This window comes from Scyliorhinus canicula, chromosome 8 (assembly GCF_902713615.1).
Source record: "Scyliorhinus canicula chromosome 8, sScyCan1.1, whole genome shotgun sequence".
NCBI lineage: Eukaryota > Metazoa > Chordata > Chondrichthyes > Carcharhiniformes > Scyliorhinidae > Scyliorhinus > Scyliorhinus canicula.
Window position 1 is genome coordinate 147697867 of NC_052153.1, and position 21249 is coordinate 147719115.

Sequence of the window (21249 nt, forward strand, 5' to 3'; positions counted from 1 at the left end):
TTGACCGATATTTCTTCTGTATGCAGCTACAAAAACCGGTCGAAGCATTCTACTCTTTTTTAACAAACTTGTGTCTTTAAGCGTAATCCTGCAATTTTGCAGACCTGCATGATTCATTAATCAAGGACCAAATTGTTTATGGACTTAAAAGCGACACGTTATGCAAATGATTGTTGTGCAAATATGATTTGACTTTATTTGATGCAATGCAAATATACAAGGCCAGCCAAGTTGCTTTCTAACAAAGCACTGAAATTCAAGCACAGGGAAGTGGCACGTAACGAGAAAGCGAGACCGCTCCATCTTTGATGTGTCGCAGCAAAACTACCAATGTGGTCAGAATGGGGGTGGCCATTTTAGAAGATCATCAGTACACGCCGCTTTGTGTCCGAGGTGCAGTAGAACGCACAACCCGCGTAAGTGCCCTGCATATGGCAAACCGTTTGCCAGATGCCCAAAGCGCAACCATTTTTCCCCAGCAAGCTAGTCCATGGAGCAAACACAGGTGCCGAGGTGCATTAACTATGCAAATGAAATGAGAAACAACTCTTCTTTATTGCAAAATGCCATCCGCAGTAGGCAAGATGAGGACACCAGTGCAACAGATAACAACGAAGATTCATTCTTCATCGATACCGTCGAGGAAGACACAGAACCATTCTACGAGACTGAAGAAACGGGAACAGGCCAGGTAGACAATTGGACAATTCAGCTAATGATAAATCAAACCAACACATTCATCAAAATAGACACTGGTGCCAGAGTAAATGTAATGAACGAGGCAGACCTCAACAAGATGTGCAATCAGCCACACATTCAGCCAGACAATGAGTGCAGTCTCACAGACTACCACGGCGTATGAATTAAGACGCTTGGAAAATGCACTCTGCAAGTAGAGGTTAACGAACAATCATATTTGATGGAATGCACAGTTGTAGAGACAGATAAGAGATCGTTGCTAGGTGCAACAGCGTGTGAGGCCCTACAACTAGTCCAGCGACCAAGACGCCAATTTCTTTGAACTCAACGAATTGCACAGCGACTATGCAATCGCCGACACAGAAATTTAAGACACAGACGACATACAGATGGTGCACACTGCAGCCATATATGAAAATGCACAACAGACGCTGGTGAACAAATCCAAAGCTCAGGCCGCAGCTCTGCTCAGAAAGAAGCACTGCCAAGATGCTACCGAAAGCATGGTGGGCCTGGAAGACACGGTTGCCTCCGAGAGCATGCGACAACACAGCGACACAAAATCATGAGTCAAATGAGGTAATAAACACAATGCAACGCATATCCCAGCAGCTGCAAGAACAACTAAACCAAAACGAAAGAATCATAGAAAACAAGCGGCTAATCATAAAGCAGCAAAACGCTGAGATGAGTGCCCTGCAGCATAGCATTAGGGACACACAGACAAAGAGGAGCCATATGCAGGCACAATGCCCTCGGAGGTTGTGGTTGAGCCCTGTGGTTCGGATCTTTAAGATGATACAAATTCTGCTCGATGCGGGATGCACATCTCTTTTGTACCCTCTTCAAAGTTCAACCGCCCTTGCAGCACATGGACGCCAGCCGATATTGAACAGCACAGTGAGCCCTGGTATAGCAAGGAAATCCCTGAAGCCAAATAACATGGAATCACTTCCTTCAAAACTTAATCGGGAAGTTGGGCTGGCAGCAAAAGCGGGTAAGATATTTAAACACCACGAGCTCAAGACAAAGAACACCCTAAACATCAAAGACAGTGAAACAGCAGAATCAGCCAAGAGACTCAAACAGACTTTTAAAAATACCGGACACTTAAAAAAAAATATTTGCCTGTGTACAATTTGACCCATTTTAAAAATTCATGTATTTGTAAATAGTTCATATGTATATATAAATGATTTAATCATCTTGTAAAAGAGGAGGATGCAATGATATGTCAGAATATAATTTGTGCATAATTTAACAACCGAACTGTAAGTAAAGATAGGTGCCGTCTGCATAGACTGAGATTCTAGCATCCAGCCACTAGGTGGTGTGATGACAGGAGAACATTGCTGGAACCCACACCAGGTGTGCAGCAGAACGTGGAAGCAGGCATAGAGTCCAGTCGCATATCAAGTAGCTCCTTAGAGGGCAGCACGGTGGCCTAGTGGTTAGCACAACCGCCTCACGGCACTGAGGTCCCAGGTTCGATCCCGGCTCTGGGTCACTGTCCGTGTGGAGTTTGCACGTTCTCCCCGTGTCTGCGTGGGTTTCGCCCCCACAACCCCAAGATGTGCAGGCTAGGTGGATTGGCTACGCTAAATTGCCCCTTAATTGGAAAAAATAATTGGCTAATCTAAATTTTAAAAAAAAAGTAGCTCCTTAGTCAATAGTAATTAATACTAGTTAATCATAATTATTTGTATTTAGCCATCATATCCAACTGTAGTTATCCTTCATATCATAGAAACCTTTATAGTGTTTAGTTAGTTAATAAATAGTTTTGTTCTTTAACAAAGCGGTTTGTTCTTTAATTGATTCAACCGCAAAAATATCGCCATCCGTGAACATTGAGAATATTACAATGGTCATCTGAGACTATGGCAACTTTACTTTTACTTATTTGAAAAAATGAAAATCGCTTATTGTCACGAGTAGGCTTCAGTGAAGTTACTGTGAAAAGCCCCTAGTCGCCACATTCCGGCGCCTGTCCGGGGAGGCTGGTACGGGAATCGAACCGTGCTGCTGGCCTGCTTTAAAAGCCAGCGATTTAGCTTGGTGAGCTAAACCAGCCCCTATTTGATTTTATTAAAATCAATCTTCCTGAAATTTATAAAGGACAGATTTTTTTTATTTGCACACATTGACAAGATTTACTGATATGCAATAAAAAGTAATACAATTCTGATGACTTTTCCATATGGTGTCTCGGCCAAGGATGCTTCGAGTCTCATGTGATATTTCATTGGCTGTAAATATAGATTCTGCTTTGCTCATTTGAGCTGTACTTTTCATTAGTTTTGATAGCAATAGAGTTACAAAAGTTATTACTGGTAAGAAATTTGCTTTCACTTGAAAAGCTAATCTACAGGGATCTATAAAAATAATCTCAGACTTGAACCTGAGTTGGGCTCACTGCCTCAGCTGTTTAGCCTGGTTGATAAACATGTTTGAGCTGCGAAGTAGGTTTTATCCCCTAAAGGCCATCAAGATTTCAGTATTGAGTTGGCACCTGATATATTTGGTCCCAATCTCGCATCTGGCTAGTTCATCATACACCCATTGAGTATACAGGCATAGCCATGGATTCCCACAGTCAGATTTGTAAACTCAAAGATGTTGTGATGGATGGGATGAAATTGTTGAAGATGCTGGAGCAGGAGGGAAAGACTATTGCCATGTGCCGTTGAGAAAGATGGAGAAATGGATAACTCTACCCTGATTACATTTGGAAGGTCAAATTTCTCCTTGCATTGCATTCAGGTTTGAGCATTTATGTTCCTGGAGCTGACAACCTCTGCAATCTCACTCCATGCCTAGTGCACATGGCTCTTTGGGATCTTCTTCCCCAGCCTGAACGCCTCCAGTTGAAACTCGTCCTGCTTATTAGCTCTTGCTCCACCACTCCAGGAGCTAATCCTTGCAGAAGGGAATGCAACATCACTTTAATTGGAGCATTCAGACTTTAACCAGGCCTCTGGCTGACCAACTGGACATTGTGCTGACACAGTAGCTGATTGTCCCCAAGTGGTGAGAAACACCCTTATGTAAACTAAGAAGCCCTTGCAGTTAAAACACCTCAGGACTTGTTTTCTGGGAGAGAGTTGGACCATCTAATTGAAAATGAAATGAAATGAAAATCGCTTATTGTCACGAGTCGGCTTCAATGAAGTTACTGTGAAAAGCCCCTAGTCGCCACATTCCGGCGCCTGTCTGGGGAGGCTGGTACGGGAATCAAACCGTGCTGCTGGCCTGCTTGGTCTGCTTTAAAAGCCAGTGATTTAGCCCAGTGAGCTAAACCAGCCTCTGGGGACTGTTGTGTGGGGAATGAGTATTGCAAGCAGAATTTTGTGACTGAGCTATTACTACTCTATTTGTATAAGAGGCAGGAGACAGGTTTTGCATTCTCTATGCTGAATTTTGTTTGTGAGGGATTTGCTTGAACAATATTTACTGAACTGCATCATAATTTCCCATCAATGGCACATTAAAAAGAATATTGGGAAATGCAGAAATCTAAAGCAATGCATCAAATTAACGTAACCATAGAACTATTGGAAAGTTACGGCACAGGAAGAGGCAATTCAGCCCATCATTTCTGCTCCAGCCAAAAAAAAGAGGAAAAAAAACAACTAGCCGTATATTTTAATGCTAATCCATAAACTTACAGGTTACAGAACGTCAAGTGTAGATTCAGGTACCTTTTAAATGAATTGAGCGTTTCAGCTTCAGCCACCACTGAAGCAGTGAATTCCAGACCACCACACTCTGGGTAAAAATGTTTTTCCTCATGTCTACTTTAATCCTTCTACCAATCCCTTAAATCCATGCCCCCTGGTAACTGACCCCTCAACTAGGGGAAGCAGATTTTTCCTGTCTACTCTATCTAGGTCCCTCATAATTTTATACACCTCAATTAGGTCACCCCTTAGTCTCTTCTATTCTAAGGAAAATAACCATAGCCTACCTAATCTTTCCTCACAGCTGCAATTTTCAAACTCTGGTAACGTTCTTGTAAATCTCCTCTGCACTCACTCCAGAGAAATTATGTCCTTCCTGTAATGTGGTGACCAGAACTGTACTGGAAACTCCAGCTGTGGCCTAACCTGCATTTTACACATTTCCAGCATTACATCCCTGCTTTTGCATTCAATACCTTATCAAATAAAGGAAAGCATGCTTTCTTTACCAACTTTCCTACCTATCCTGTCACCTTCAGGGATCTGTGGGGATGCACTCCGAGGTTTCTCACTTCCTCTACATATCCTACAATATATTGAGTATTCCCTTGCTTTGTTTGACCTCCCCAAATGTATTAACTCACAGTTCTCCACATTGAATTGCATTTGTCATTTTTCCGCCCACTCAACCAAAGCATTGATATAATTTTGGAGATGCCAGCTATCCTTTTCACTATCAATTACACGGCCAATTTGCCATCTGCAAATTTCCCAATCATGCTGTCCCCATTTAAGTCGAAATTATTAATAAATACAAAAAACAGCAAGGACTCCAAAACTGAACCCTGTGGAACACCACTGGAAGCTACCTTCCATTCGCAAAAACATCATCAATCATTACCCTTTTTTCTCTGTCATTGAGCTCACCACCTTCCCCAGAATCCCATGGGCTTTCACTTTTCTGATCAGTCTGCCATTTGGGACCTTGTCACATGCTTAACCAAAATCCATGTAGGCAACATCCACTGCACTACCCTCATCAATCCTCGTTGTTACTTCAAAAAATGTGATTAAGTTAGTAAGATATGATTTTCCCCCAACAAAGCCATGCAGACTAACCCTTAAAAATTCCATGCCTTTCTAAGTGACAGTTCATCCTATCTTCAGAATTGATTCTAATAATTTGCCCTCCACCAAAGTCACACTGACCAGCCAGTTATTTTCCAGCTTATCCCTTCCACCCCTTTTTAAATAACGGTACAACGTTCACAGGCCTCCAATCCCCTGGTATCTCACCTGTATTCAGTGAGGATTGGAAAATGATCTTCAGAACACCTGTTATTTCCTCCTAGGCTTCCTTTAACAGCCTGTGTTACAATCCATCTGCGTCTGGTGATTTAGTCACCTTCATGGATGTCACTCCCTTCCATACTTCCTCTCTCATTATGTTTATTGAATCTGGTAACTCCCAGAATGTCTGCATCCTCCCTCTCCTTCAAATGAAAGAAACAAAGCACCCATTGAAAACCTTGCCCATATCTTCTATCAATGCATAAGTTACCCCGTACATCTGTGATCTGTACAACTGTACTCTTTCCTTAGTTATTCTCTTGTTCTTAATGTACTGGTAAAACATCTTTCGCTTTCTTTGATTTTACCTGACAATATTTTGTCATCTCCTCTCCTTGCTTTCTTAATTCCCTCTTTTACTTCACCCTGTTATTTCTATACTCCTCTCAGCTTTTTGTGTCTGCCGTAAGCTTTCTTTTTCTGCTTTATCTTATCAGGTATCTTTCTGGAAACTAGGGGGCTCTTGATTTGTTAGTGCCACCCTTTGTCTTCATGTGTCTATGTTGTGCCCATTGAATGTCACGTTTGAAAGTCTGCCATTGATTTCACACGGCTTTCCCTTCTCATAGCTGTATCCAGTCCACTTTCGCCAATTCACCTCTCAGCATTGTAAAATTGGTCCTTTCCCAATTTAGAACTTTTACTCCTGTTCTATCTTTGTCATTTTCCATAATAATGCTAAATCTAACTATATTATGGTAATTATCTCCAAAATGGTCCCCCACTGCTCGTTCATCCACTTGCCCTGTTTCATTTCCTGAGGTTAAGGGCATGATTTATCGGCCGGAATCAGACGGGGCATGGCCGGTAGAACCCGCGAGAGGCTTTTTCTGGGATTCCTGATAGTCGTTATGCCCCGCGAGATCTAACGAGATCTCGCGAGTCGTCTTGATCTGGTTCCCACCCACATTGGGCGGGATCCAGACTTGCATAGTTAAGTGAGCTTAATTGCTCACTTAACTATGTCTATGTCAGAACTAACCAGCCCCCAAGATCTATCGACCTCGCCACGGAGACTCCAGCCAGGCACCATTCAGCATTGGCCTCCACAAACAGGGACCAGCTGGAATGGCACTTGGGGGAATCTCCCACGCGATAGGAGGTGGGTGGTTGACCTGTGGGCAAGGTGGCACCCTGGCACTGCTGATGCCACCCACGCACCTGTGTACTGCCAGCCTGGCACCTTGGCAGTGCCACCTGGACATCCTGGCACTGCCACTGGGTGCCAACATGTGTCCAAATGACACTACCAGCCTGGCAAGAGAACTGCCAAGGTTCCAGGCTGGCAGTGCCAAGGTGCCTGGGTATCATTTTGCACCTGCTGGGGACCGGTTCCGGGAGTGCCCTGTCCATATGAGGTGCAGGGTGCTTGATGATCCCCAGCAAGTGAGTTGGGTCCAGGGGTTGCGCTGGGGGGGTGGAGAGATTGGGGCACCGTCTCTTCCTGCACTGGCGAATCGAGGTCCGCCATGCAGTAAATGTGCAACTGAGCGCAGCCTTGGCGGGGTATTCCAAAGAAATGGCAGAGTCCAGTTCAATATTGGGGTCATTCCCAATGCTACAGGCGGCAGGAACTATCCCACTAAACCTGCCCAAAATGGGAGACTGTTTTTTTTGTTAAATTATGCCCTAGATCTATAATTACGCCCCCTCCCGTTGGGCAGTTACTTGCGGACTTAAAAGTTCTATTGAATGCAGTTCATGAATTTTGTGCCCACTGTGCCCTTCGCACTGTCTGTATCCCAATTGATATTAGGTTATCTGAAGTCCCTAATGATTAAGGCCCTATTATTTTTGCACTCATAAATCTGTCGATGTATTTGCTCTTACTCCCTTCCACTATTTGGGGGTCTATTGTAGACTCCTAGCAGAGTGGGTGCTCCTTTTTATTTCTGACCTCATATGACCTCATTTGATGCTTCGTTTAGTAGATCATCCCTTCTCATGACTGAAATTGATTCTTTAACCAATAATGCTACAGCATTATTTTATCTTTTTATCTTCCTCAATATCCTGTCTGAAAATTCTATATCCAGTGATGTTGAACTGCCTTTTTTACTCCACTTTAAGCCAAGTTTGTGTTATTGTGAAGATATCATACTACCCTTGTGTCTATCTGTGCCCTCAGCTCATCGGCTTTATTGCTATACTTGCATTTACATAACTACCTTTTAACATTGTCAAATTCCTGTGGTGTCCACTTTTTAACCTCTGCAACTACTACCTTTCAGAGTCACCTGCTAATTTTCCATCTCCTGCTCCCTGCTCTGCACTTGCCCTCAGGTTCCCAACCCCTGCTATTCTAGTTTAACTCTCCCTCAACAACACTAGCAAATCTCCCTGCAATGACATTCATACCTGTTCAGGAGTAGAGCATCCTCCTCGTACTGGTTCCAACTTCCCCAGAACTGGTCCAAATGCCTGAGATGTCTGATGTCCTCCCTTTTACACTAGCTTTGTAACTACATGTTTAATCACTGAATTCTCCTATTTCTATACTCGCATATGGGACTGGGAGTAATCCTGCTTTAAGGGTCCTACTACTCAATCTCCTTCCTAACTCCCTGAAATCTTCATACGGGACCTTATCCCATTTCCTACCTTTCATTGGTACCAATATGGACTACGAGCTGTGACTGATTACCATCCTGTCCTGCAGCCGCTCTGTGACATCCTTGGCCCTGGCACCATGAAGGCAAGACACCATCCTGGATTCACGCCTACAGCCACAGAAATGCCTAATCTGTTCCCTTAACTAAGAAATCATCCTGAAATCTATCTGAAAGAGAAAATGCTGAAAAATCTCAGCAGGTCAGGCAGCATCTGTAGGGAAAGAAAAAAAACTAATGTTTTGAGTCCGATGATTCTTTGTCAAAGCTTTGACAAAGAGTCATCGGACATCATTTTCTCTTTTGTTTCAAATTCCAGCATCAGCAGTAATTTGCTTTTATCCATCAGTATATCTCTTTTTTCTTCTCCTTCACCTCTTATGTGTCATGATATGCACTCATGCACATAATGAGATATAGACAGGCAGTGACAGTACAGCCAATCAACACACAGGACAGAACACAACCAATCACTAGGCAGAACACTAGAAGGTGGTCTCGCACTATAAAACACACGAGGCATTAATACTCTGCCTTTTTCCACTGGTGACAACTGTAGTGACAGTCAGGGTGTATATATCAGTCAGCACCTTCTACACGTGGCTCAGAGCTAGTCTGGTCTAGTTAGTTATAGTAAACACGCTTAGATTAGTACTGTGTCAAACCCACAGCGAACTGTGTGCACTGCTTAACAAGTTCAATAAAGCGTATTGAAAAATGAAATGAATGAATGAAATGAAAATGAAAATTGCTTATTGTCATGAGTAGGCTTCAATTAAGTTACTGTGAAAAGCCCCTAGTCGCCACATTCCGGCCCCTGTCCGGGGAGGCTGGTACAGGAATCGAACCGTGCTGCTGGCCTGCTTGGTCTGCTTTAAAAGTCAGCGATTTAGCCCAGTGAGCTAAACCAGCCCCTTAACTACATAGTATTGAACTAACATCAAAGTTTGGAGTCTACTTTCAAGTGCAACTGCATCCAGTTGCAGTCAATGTTACCCCAGGGTGATGAACAGGACACTATGCAGCAGAGCTGTCTGTGGTACCACAAACATGGCTCTGACTGCACTCCTCTGAGGAATTAGAATCCGAACCTGAATCCAAAATGGAAAACTGAATGATGAGTGGACCCAAGAGAACTCCTGCACTACCTGCCTAGTTCTCTTGGACTGTCTGGTGACCACCTATTCCTTCTCTGTCTTCAGGCTCCTAACCTGTGGTGTGTCCACCCCGCTGAACATGTTATCCACGTAGCTGTCAGCCTCACGGATGCACCACAGTGACTCCAGCTGCCGCTCGAGCTCTGAAACCTGGAGCTGAAGTTTCAGCTAGTGACACTTCCTGCATATGTGGTTGTCTTGGACACCAGGGCTGGGATTCTCCCCTACCCGGCGGGGTGGGGGGTCCCGCTGTACCGGAATGGCGAGAACCACTCCGGTGTCGGGCCTCCCCAAAGGTGCCGAATTCTCCGCACCTTTAAGGGCTAGGCCCGCGCCGGAGTGTCTCCCACTCCGCCGACTGACGCGAATGGCCTTTGGCGCCCCGCCGACCAGCGTGATGGCTGGCCGAAAGGCCTTCGCCGGTCGGCGTGAGTCCGCGCATGCGCTGGAGCGTCAGCGGCCGCTGACGTCACACCGGCGCATGCGCTGTAGGGGGCGTCTCTTCCATCTCTGCCATGATTCCCGGGAGGTCGGAGAATTCCGCCCCAGTAGTGTCGATGACTTCCTATATTTTACAGGAAACACTTTCCATGTGGCTGAGCTTTAATTTACTTCCCTTATGTTAACTTCAATTTATTTTGGTTGACTTATACTACTTTATTTTTACCTAGCCTTGACTTAATATTACTTCCCTATTGATTGTGTTTCTTACTTAAATCTAAGTAGTTACTTCTTTTGAAAAGAATGCATTTTCAGCTATCAAAGCACACTCAGCCCTCTTGTGCAGCTTTTCATCTCCCTGGTCTTTAGAAGAAGATGAATACTAAATATAAAAAGACTCAATGGCAATATTTAAAGCATACTCATGAGTCCCCCTGTTCTTCTGGCCAACATTCCCCCCTCAACCATTGACAACAAAATCAAATTATCTGGTGATTTAATAATTGCAATTTGTGGTACCTTGCATTTGCCTAATTAATTAATTGGTTATCGAACACTTCAGGTTGACCTGAGAATGTGATATGCACCGTAAAATTATCTTTCCTTCTTACGATTTAAACCTTGGTCCATTTTCATGAGACATAATTGTATTTACCTTGGCAAGCAAAGTCACTATGGAGCAACTTCTGCTCAACAATACTCATTCTGCTTCATTCTGCAGAAGCTATAGGGCGGTATCCCCCCCCCACGCCGGGTGGGAGAATCGCCGGGGCGCCATGCGAGTCGCGCCACGCCGCCACCCGCACGCAATTCTCCCACCCCCCCCTTCAAAACCAGCACCGCGAGAATCGCGCCGGGCCTCTCAGAGAATCGGCGCTCGCCGTTTGCGGCGATTCTCCGGCCCGGATGGACCGAGTGGCCAGCGAGAAAAATTACAGTCCCACTGGCGCCATTCACCCCTGGTCGCTGCCAGTGGGAACTGTGCGGGAACACTGGGGGTGCGGTCTGTGGGGGGGGGTTCCTTCACCGAGGGGGGGGCCTCCGATGGGGTCTGGCCTGCAATCGGGGCCCACCAATCGGCGGGCCGCCCTCTTCCCCCCCCCCCCCCCCCCCCCCCGGGCCTACCTCCTTCCGCGGCCGGCCCCAGAACCCCGTCGCATGTAAGAAGTTCCCCGCGCATGCGCAGGATTGCGCAGCCCAACTGCGCATGCGCAGGAATGAGCTGCCCCAACTGCGGGCGCTGCGTAAGGAGGCTGGAGCCTCCGCGACGGCATTCACGACGGCGCGAGCACTTAGTCCCGAGAGCGGAGAATCCCGCCCATAATGCTTTCATGAATTTCATTGATTTTCCAAGTTCTGTTAAAAATATTTTTTATATTGACAATCAATATAATCAGATAATCAAGACATTAGACAGGAGGGAAACATTACCAATTTACACCACTACTTCTGCCGCATTCTTGCTGAAGTCCTAATCCATGATTTTGTAATTTTAAAACCTTTTCTGTATCCATACTCCATTCTTGACAAACTTCTACCAATCCAAAATTCCTCATGGGGTGCTTTCTCCCTCATAAAATTCCTGCACTCTTCTAATTCCCTGTCCTTGTGAAGTTCCATTTGTTCCCTCTTCCACTGCAATTTAACTTCCAGATCCTCAGCCTCGCCTTCAGGAGCCTCCAGGATCCCAGTGCACTCTGAGTCAATCTTTCCAGTTCCAAAATCATGTTGTGCCCTCCTCCCACCACCTCTATGTCGCCTTGTTCCTTACACTCTTCATTTGACCATTGGAAACTGATTATTCAGTCACTATCTCCCCCCCCGTTGGTTTTTTCCCCCAAAATGATTTCCTCCAAGAGTTCATAAACCTTTAAAAAATCCATAATTAAACCATGCATTTGCTTTCGCTCCTGAAATATATCAGTTCATCACCAATTCGTTGCCCTGCAAAATGTTCTGAGACATTTTAGTTTTTAAGTCCTGCTGTTAAATGCAAAATGTTGTCCTCCAAATGGCTGTTCATGGATTCAAATATACACAATATAAGTGGCTATACCTGGCCTGTTGAATAGCATCCACCCATGTTTCACAGTCAGCCTCTTCTTCAATCCGGAGCTCCAAGGGTTTATATCCTTCATGGCCAAAAGTTATGGTAAAGTAATGCTGCACAAGAAATAGAATATTACAACATTAATCATTGTGCCTTTTGATGGTGCCATAAAATAACAGAGCAAAAAGGTGTTTTAATGATACTCAGAATTGAACTAAAATTATGCAAAATAAATTTCAAAAGCATTAACAAAACTAAATCTGACAATTAATAAAACTAACTCAAACGCTGAAAACATTCTGCTCCAGCTGTGTGTTGAATTATAGAAATGTGTCTTGTCAGAGAAAGGAACATGGGTTAAGTGCATGAGGGATGGTAATAAATATCGCTTGGTGACATCATTGATACGTGCATTGACCAGTTGATTGAACTGTCCGATAACAGTAATGAAATAGGGATATCAGTAGGCCATTCAGTCCCTCAAGCATGTTCCCCCACTCAATGAGATCATGACTGATCTGCAACCTAATTCCATGGACAGGATTTTACTCTGGGACCCCTATGACCATTTCAAATGGGGGTCACAATCCTGTACTATGTAAGAAATAGTCACACAGCCGTGACTGTCCATGAACTGGCCAAAGACTGGTCTCACCATCCAACTAATGACAGCAGGAGGGCTCTCAAAGCAAGTACACCAATAGGAAGCCCCCCAACACTAAAGGAGCAGCAGCTTGCAGTTCAAGTAAGAGAGAGAGAGTGCCTCCATTTTGAGACACCCACTCTCAATTTTTTTAACTGTTGAATTTAAAAATGACTTGAGCAGTTTGTAGAGGGGAAGGCCTCAAAGACTGCCTGGAACTCTGGCCTTCACTCTGCCGCCTAGTCCCTGATGTCTTGGGAGGCCCAAAGACCGACCACTCAGCCTCTGACAATATACATCAATGGGCTTTAACTGCCATTAATTGTCGTCCCACCGTTGGCAGGCAGGTTGCCTGCTAACTCCAAACTCACCTTTAGGAAAATAGCCCTGAAGTGAGACAGCCACACTGGCCAGTGACGCAGATGTTCGTGCCTGCCCACCTCTGCACCCACGTTGTGGCCTAAATATCCTGCTCCATATAACTGCCTTTGTTCTATATTCCTATATTCCTTAATACCTTTGGTTGATAATCGTCTATTAAACTCAGCTTTAAAATTGACAACAAACAGCGTCAGAACTAAACAAGAAATATTCACAGAAAATGCTGGATGAACTCAGCAGGTGTGGCAGCATATGTGGAGAATGAAACACAGTTAATGTTTCAAGTCCGTATGACTTCTTCAGAACTTTATTTTCAAAATATTCACTATCAGATTGAGGACAGAAAGCCGCTGTGACTTTAAATAGCAAGCTCTTCCCATTCTGTATCCCTTACGCTGGATGAATCCTATTCAGGTAACCCAAGAATAGCCTTTCCCTTCCCCCACTCACTCCATGGCCAGGGATTAGTCTTACTCCATTGATCTCCTTACAAAGGGCCCCCAACTTCCCTCAACTTTCCTTGGACTCCATACCAATTCTGCCATTTCCCCTACTCATGTCAGACTAACCCTAATTTCAGCTCCGAAGAAGAGTCGTCTGTTTTTCTCTCTCCACAGATGCGGTCCAACTTGCTGAATATTGTCAGTATTTTCTGTTTTTATTTCAGATTTCCACCATCTGCAGAACTTTGCTTTTATTTTGCCATCTTTAACAAATTGAAGGTCAAGAGCCAAGCACTATTATAAGATCAGATGTACAGCAACAAAATTAAAAATAGCATGGATCAAGGGTTTAACTTACAATTGAGATATCACCTAGTATTTTTTTAATGATTGACCCTCAGAAACATGGTTAACTTTGGCTTGTAATACCACATGGAAGAAATTAATTAAAATAATTATGGAGGGATTTACCGGCCTTTCACGGCAGCGGGATATTCCGGTCCTACAACAGCGGGACCAGTAAGTCCCGCGAGTGGGCCACCTCCACCTCTGTAAATCACATGGCAGGTTGGTCGGTAAATCCCGCCTTATTTTTGTGATGAACGATTTCTGTGTCACATCTAAAGTTCACATGAATGGAATCTGTGGTTTTAGATATAGTTCTGGAAGTAGGTTTTCTCAGTTCTTCCCTGAGATAGAGTAACTACTCTGCTAGCAATGTATTCATCGAGGTCCAAGAACATCATCATGGGTGATAGCTTGGTAAATCTACCTTACAATTTATCAATTCAATATAAATTAGAGCATTTTTCACAGCACTTCTGATGCACTGAAGGCATAATGCTGATCTACTGACTTGCTCAGTGGAAGATAAATATCATGTTAATTGATATTGTTCATTATATAAAGTACTTCCAAAAACAAAATATAATCTGCAGTCATCCCTTAAGGACCAGTGTGCCTCCAGCCGCTCCAGTCTCCATTCTATCAATCAAACTAAGTCCAGAGGTGCAGAAACTTGGCATCTTGCCCACACCCAAACTCATGCTTCCCTTTACCCACAGCTGATCAATCACAAAGACTCTTTTCTTTCACACCCATAACCTTGCCACTTTGACCTCTTCTACTGCTGCAATCTACATCTATATATTATCAAGGTTGAATTTCTCTAACACTCTCCTTACCAGTCTTTCCACCCACTGTAAACTCAAATTACGTCAAATGGTGTTCCCCCACAGTAATGATCTGCATCCCCATCATCCCTGTCCTTACCAGACTTCACCAAGGTTCCCCTACAGCAATTTAAAATAGTTAATAACATCTTCAAATCCCTCTGTGTTCTTGTTTCATCCTTTTGCCCAAAGTTTCCAATTGTATATTACAAGGAACACATTCCACTCCTCTAACACTAGATTCCTTCTGTTATTTGGTCTCGAGACACCATTTGTTCAGTCACAATGCCACTGCCCTCTTGAACTCCCTCCCTCAGCATTATTTCTTGTTACTTCCCTGTTGCCTTCAGAAACCTCTGAGAGCCCTTTCACTTTAAACATGCCTTACCTCACACTTAGCCCATCTTTTTGTTCTTCCTCCTTCCATCTGCTCAATAGGAACACAGGACTTAGTAGCAGGAGTAAGCCGTTTGGTCCTTTGAGCCTGCTCCATCATTCGATCATGGCTGATCTGATTGTGACATCTTCTTACCTCCCCCCCACCGCCCCTCAACCACCACTACCACCATAAACCTTGACTCCTTTATCTATCAATCTATCTATGTAACTCAGCCTTGAGTAAATTCAGTAACCCAATCTCCACTGCTCTCTGGGGAAAATAATTTAAAAACAAAGGACCCTCTCAGAGATAAAACTGTCTTCATATCACCTCAAAAGGTACCTCTTGTTCTTAAACTATATCCCCCAGTTTTATTCTCCCCCACTAAAGTAAACATCCTCCCAACATCCAAGCCCCGCAAGATCACACATATCCCGACAAAATCACCTTTCATTCTTCTAAACACTAATGAGCATATGCCCAAACTGTTCAACCTCTCTTCATAAGATAAGTCCTTCACCCCCAAATGAATCAAGATAAGAAGTCTTACAACACCAGGTTAAAGCCCAACAGGTTTATTTTAAATCACTAGCTTTTGGAGCACTGGTCCTTCCTCAGGTGAATGAGGAAGGAGCTGTGCTCCTAAAGCCAGTGATTCGAAACAAACCTGTTGGGCTTTAACCTGGTGTTGTAAGACTTCTTATTGTGCCCACCCCAGTCCAACGCTGATCTCCATAAGCAAATGAATCAAGTTAAACTTCTCTGCATTGCTTCCAAAGTAATTATATCCTTTTCCAAATAAGGAGACCAAAACGGTACACATTACTCCGGTAGTGGTCTCACCAAGACCCTGCAGAGAATATCCATCACTGCTAATCACTCTGTAAAGCATTGTTTCTCTGTATGTGAGGAGGCATTTAGAAATCTGCAGAAAATGCTGGAAATACTCTGCAAATCTGGCAGCATCAGAATTGTTCTCATGTCAGGTCGTCAACCTGAATCATTGGGTCAGACTGTCTCTATTGAGGCAGACAACTCAAGTGGGGAATTTTTCAGACTCAACAGACCAACTCAGTATAAATTACATCTTTACGCATTATTTTCCCTCGGGCCTATCATCCCTGGAAACAGATCAGGGGCAGGCCCAAGGACATCCGAGTGCCAAGGCGGGCTGGTTAAAAACTTTGCATCAGTTCTCTGGGTAATTGTCCCAGTTGTATGCTTACATTTTAGGCTGTCTAGCCCTAACTCTTAACACCCTATTACCCCCATGCTCCCATGCAAGCTCAATGCCAACTCATGCCCCGCACCCACCAAAATGGCCCCTCATACCCCTCATGCCCATTCCTCCAATATATACTATGTACAGACCTAATGTGCACTATAGTAACAGTGCCATGTGAGAAACTGCAATGAGAAAACACCCATGCATATCCTTTGAGAAGAAACCGCTGTTCCGACGACAACCCTATAAAAGTATCAATTAAACAGAACATTAAAGTGTCAATAACAGTGGCTTTAAGCACTTGACACATCCCAGCCTTGTGCAAATAAACACTGAGACAATAACAAAATGGATCACAGAAACTTATTATAACCTCATCGAGATGTCAATCGAACAAAGACAAAACTTCTCTGCAAGGCTGGCTGAGAAGACCTGCATAAAGCAGCATAGTGGCCAAGGTTGCCACATTGTAGGCAGCGTCGGGATTTTGCAGGACATTACCGCTTTAAGTGGGCGGAGCCACAGTTGGCGCACGTTGTAGCGTCAATACGCTGGTTGCGCCACCGCGCATGCGTGGTGCGGTCGCATGTGGTGCGTGCCTGCGCAGTGCAATCTTCGGCGTCGCCGTCCCCTTGTTCAGTGCGCGCATGCGCGGGAGGCCGTGAAAAGCGCGCAAAATGGCCACCCTCATCCAGGCTGAGGCCCTGGAGTTGCTTGATTGCTTGTACCCGTTCTGCCTCGTGAGGACCTTGATGCGCCGTTACAGCCGCTTGGATGTGTGAATACCGATTAGTGGCGTGTTCATGCAGCACGCAGGTCTCGATGGCAATCGCAAGGGTGAGCTGTTTAACCTTGAGCAGCTGCTGGCGTAAGGTGTCCGACTGAACACCGAAAACGATCTGGTCGCGTATCATGGAGTCGGAGGTGGACCCGTAATTACAGGACTGCGCAAGGATGCGGAGGTGGGTGAGAAAGGATTGGAAAGGTTCATCCTTACCCTGCAAACGCTGTTGGAAGACATAGCGCTCAAAACTTTCATTTACCTCGATGTCGCAGTGACTGTCAAATTTGAGGAGGACCGTCTTGAATTTTGATTTGTCTTCACCATCGGCGAAGGTGAGAGAGTTGAAGATGTGGATGGCGTGGTCCCCGGCCGTGGAGAGGAAGAGAGAAATCTTCCTGGCGTCTGAAGCAGCATCCAGGTCTGTGGCTTCAAGGTAAAGCTGGGATCGTTGTTTGAAGATCTTCCAGTTGGCCCCGAGGTTACCGGTGATGCGGAGCGGCGGTGGGGGGGGCGGACGCTGTCCATTTTGCAGGATGGCTGATTGCTGGTTGAAGGCAGATCACTTGCAGGTTGGTCTAATAAGTTCTAACATCACGTACTGGTACCATGATGTGTTGGGTACTCTGGATCTGTGGAGACTGCGTTTACCTTAGCAGTAACATATACAGGCTGCCGACACTTGAAATAGTACAACACTATTTTATTAAGCTAGAAACTGTTGAACATACTTTCACTGTGGGTCAACACTATGTTAGATTAAACTGAAGACCTATGCCTATCCTGACCAGTCTATACTCTCAGCACATGGTGAAGATCTGTGCTACAAGCTGTGAGCTCTGTCCTTCTTAGAGGCTGCATCCCGAATGAGCGGGAAAATTAGTGCCCTCTTACTTTATAGTGAGTGTGCGCTAACTGGTGATTGGCTGCTGTGTTGTGTGTGTTGATTGGTCTTTCTGTGTGTCAATCAGTGTGTGTCTGCACCATGATATACTGGTGTGTATATTATGACAAACCTGTTACCAAACAGCACTCTAGACTATTTGGCTGAGTGGCCAGTTTCTCTGTTGTAACATATGATGTATAACAATTGTAAAATTCGAAAGATTGGACAGGTTGGGCCAATTGGAGTCCAGAAGAATGAGAGGTCATCCTGTTATTTGTTATTTGTGGGTATCACAGTGGTTAGCACAATTGCTTCACAGCTCCAGGGTCCCAGGTTTGATTCCTGGCTGGGTCACTGTGAGGAGTCTGCACATTCTCCCCGTGTGTGTATGGATTTCTTCCGGGTGCTCTGGTTTCCTCCCACAGTCCAAAGATATGCAGGTTAGGTGGACTGGCCATGCTAAATTGCCCTTAGTGTCCAAAATTGCCCTTAGTGTTGGTTGAGTGGGGTTACTGGGTTATGGGGATAGGGTGGTGTTGGCTTGGAATGGGTGCTCTTTCCAAGAGCCAGTGCAGACTCGATGGGCCGAATGGCCTCCTTCTGCACTGTAAATTCTATGATCTATGATCCTATTGAAACACACAAGATCCTGAGAAGACTCGATAGGGCAGATTCTGAAAGAATACGGGCGATCCCCTGGCCCAGCTCATGCAGATGCAAATCACATTATGGCCAGAGACTCATACAATCTGTGCCAGGGAGAACCCATTTTGAGATTCACCCCACCCATGGCTGGCAATGTAATGTGGTTCATGCCCAGGTTGTCATAATCAGGTTGGGAGGGACTGTCATGGTGCCAGAGAGCAGTGCCACGTTGGCTGTACCAGGGGACAGGGCTGGAAGGAGGGCCTTTGGTGACCCCAAAGTGGGGTGTCACTCACTTTGGGGGGGGGGGGTGCCTGATGACAACAATTGGAGGGGGGTCTTTGCCAGCGATTGAGGGGAAGAGGGTGGTGGTGGGGTTCTATAGGGCTGTCTTAAGATCGGGCTGCCCTTTAAATAGGGTGCCCCGATCTCTGAGGAGCCAGCCTTGCTGGCGTATATAGGTCCCAAACACATGGCACAAATCACCCCAACCTCCAAAAACATATCTACGGGTGGGTGAATTACGATCTGGCTCACGCTGTCCCATCCAGCGGGAATTGAACCATATTTCCCACTGGAGGCCACATTAGAAATCTTTTGGGAAAATTGTGCCCAATGTTTCCCTTTGTGGGAGAGACGAGGGCCGGAATTCTCCGGCCGTTCGCTGGCGACGGGATTCTCTTGTTTCCGTCAACAGTATTCCCGTCCGCGTGGGGTGGCTTCGATGGGAATTCCATTGGTGGGAGCAGAGGATCCTGCCGCCAGCAAACAGCACACCACCTCCCATTGCCGGGAAATACATGGGTGGGGGGCTGGAGAATCCACTCTAGAAAGAGGGAGCGCAGATAAGGACACTCTCTTTTAAGACAGAGATGAGAAGAAATGTTTTCTCTTAGTGATTGTTAGTATGGAATTCTCATTCCCAGAGACCATTGGAGGCTGGGTCATTGAATGTTTTTATGGCTGAATTAGACAGGTTTTTGATTAACAAGGAAGTCAAAGGGTATAGGGGTAGATATAAAAGGAGAGTTGAGACCACAATCAGATCTGCCATGATTGTATCGAATGGTGGAGTAAGCTCAAAGTGTAGCCTACTCTTACTCCTAATTCATTTGTTCATATGCATATACATATTTCACTTAGAGAGTGAGAACAGAAAATAGATTCTGACAAAATACCCACTATGTTAAATCCACTTTTACTCCACCGATTATTTACCTGCAGAGAAAAACAGAAGGGTGGAAAATTGGGAAGAAAAAAAAGTAAATCCAGATCACTACTATTTTTATGAAACTGAAGGAGTTTAGTGACAGAAGCCTGCACAAACTGCTGCTGGAATCTTTCCCGAGCTGCACTTAATGTAATGCCGAGATATCACAAAGCCCATAATTTGGCTCAACCTCCTGAGAAGTCAGGGAAAAAAAAAAATTTTTTTTAAAGTATTTTTATTCAACAAATTTTCAACATTTTCACAATACAAAACAACCCCACAAAAAAAAAACCCCAGGCCACCCAACGTCCCCCCCCCCCCCCCCCCCCCCCCAACATTCAACAGTAACCAATTCCTGAAAATGCATTATGAACAAACCCCAACAATTGTAGAACCCATCACTCGCCCCCCCTCAGAGTAAAGCTCACCTTTTCAAGGGTCAATAACCCCAGCAGGTCCCCCCAGCCACACCGAGGCACAGGGTGGAGAAGCTGACCTCCACCCCAACAAGACCTGACTACGAGCGATCAGTGAGGCGAAGGCTAAAACATCTGCCCCCGCACCTGCCTGCAGCTCCAGCCGGTCCGACACCTGATTCTGGCTCAGGGTTTCGTACGTAGCAGAGCAGCTATCTTGCTGCAATCTATTGAAAGTCATCCCTTAAGCCAAACATTTGTGGAAGAGAAAAGGGAGAAAAAAAAGAATAAATTTAAAGGGAAAAAAAGACAGCACGGTAGCATGGTGGTTAGCACAGTTGCTTCTCCACTCCAGGGTCCCAGGTTCGATTCCCGGCTTGGGTCACTGTTTGTGTGGAATCTGCATGCTCTCCCCATGTCTGCATGGGCTTCCTCCGGGTGCTCCAGTTTCCTCTCACAGTACAAAAATGTACAGGTTAGGTGGATTGCTCAAGGTAAATTGCCCTTAGTGTCCAAAAATGATGGGTTGGGTGGGGTTACGGGGATAGGATGGAGGCGTGGGCTTAAGTGGGCTGCTCTTTCCAAGAGTCAGTGCAGACTAGATGGGCTGAGTGGCCTCCTTCTGCACTGTAAATTCTATGATTATATGACAGCCCGAATTTGTCTTCTCGGGGGAACGGGGCCAGCGCCGGCCCTAGGGTTGCTGGCGCCCCGGGCAAGCTGAACTTCGGCGCCCTTGGGGGGGCGGGGCCGAGGGGGGGCGGGGCCGAGGGGGAGGCGGGGGGGCGGGGCCGAGGGGGGGCGGGGGGGCGGACCCGAGGGGGGGGGCGGGGGGGGGGGGCGGACCCGAAGGCGGGGCGGAGGGGGTGGACCCGAGGGCAGGGCGGGGGGGGCGGACCCGAGGGCGGGGCGGGGGGGCGGACCCGATGGCGGGGCGGGGGGGCGGACCCGAGGGCGGGGCGGGGGGGGCGGACCGAGGGCGGGGCGGGGGGGGCGGACCGAGGGCGGGGCGGGGGGGGGCGGACCGAGGGCGGGGGGGCGGACCGAGGGGGGGTGCGGGGGGAGCGGACCGAGCCGGGGGG

At 45.9% G+C, this 21249-nt stretch overlaps 1 protein-coding gene across 6 annotated transcripts in view; it reads right to left on the minus strand.

The window, feature by feature from the left end:
- rasgrf2b (Ras protein-specific guanine nucleotide-releasing factor 2b) overlaps positions 1-21249 on the minus strand; it is a 293804-nt gene that overhangs the window by 233997 nt on the left and 38558 nt on the right. For all 6 annotated transcript variants that reach the window (XM_038805382.1, XM_038805376.1, XM_038805379.1 and 3 more), the window contains exon 2: positions 11993-12099. In XM_038805382.1, the coding sequence (XP_038661310.1) occupies positions 11993-12099 (107 nt within the window). The remainder of the gene's footprint in view (positions 1-11992; positions 12100-21249) is intronic.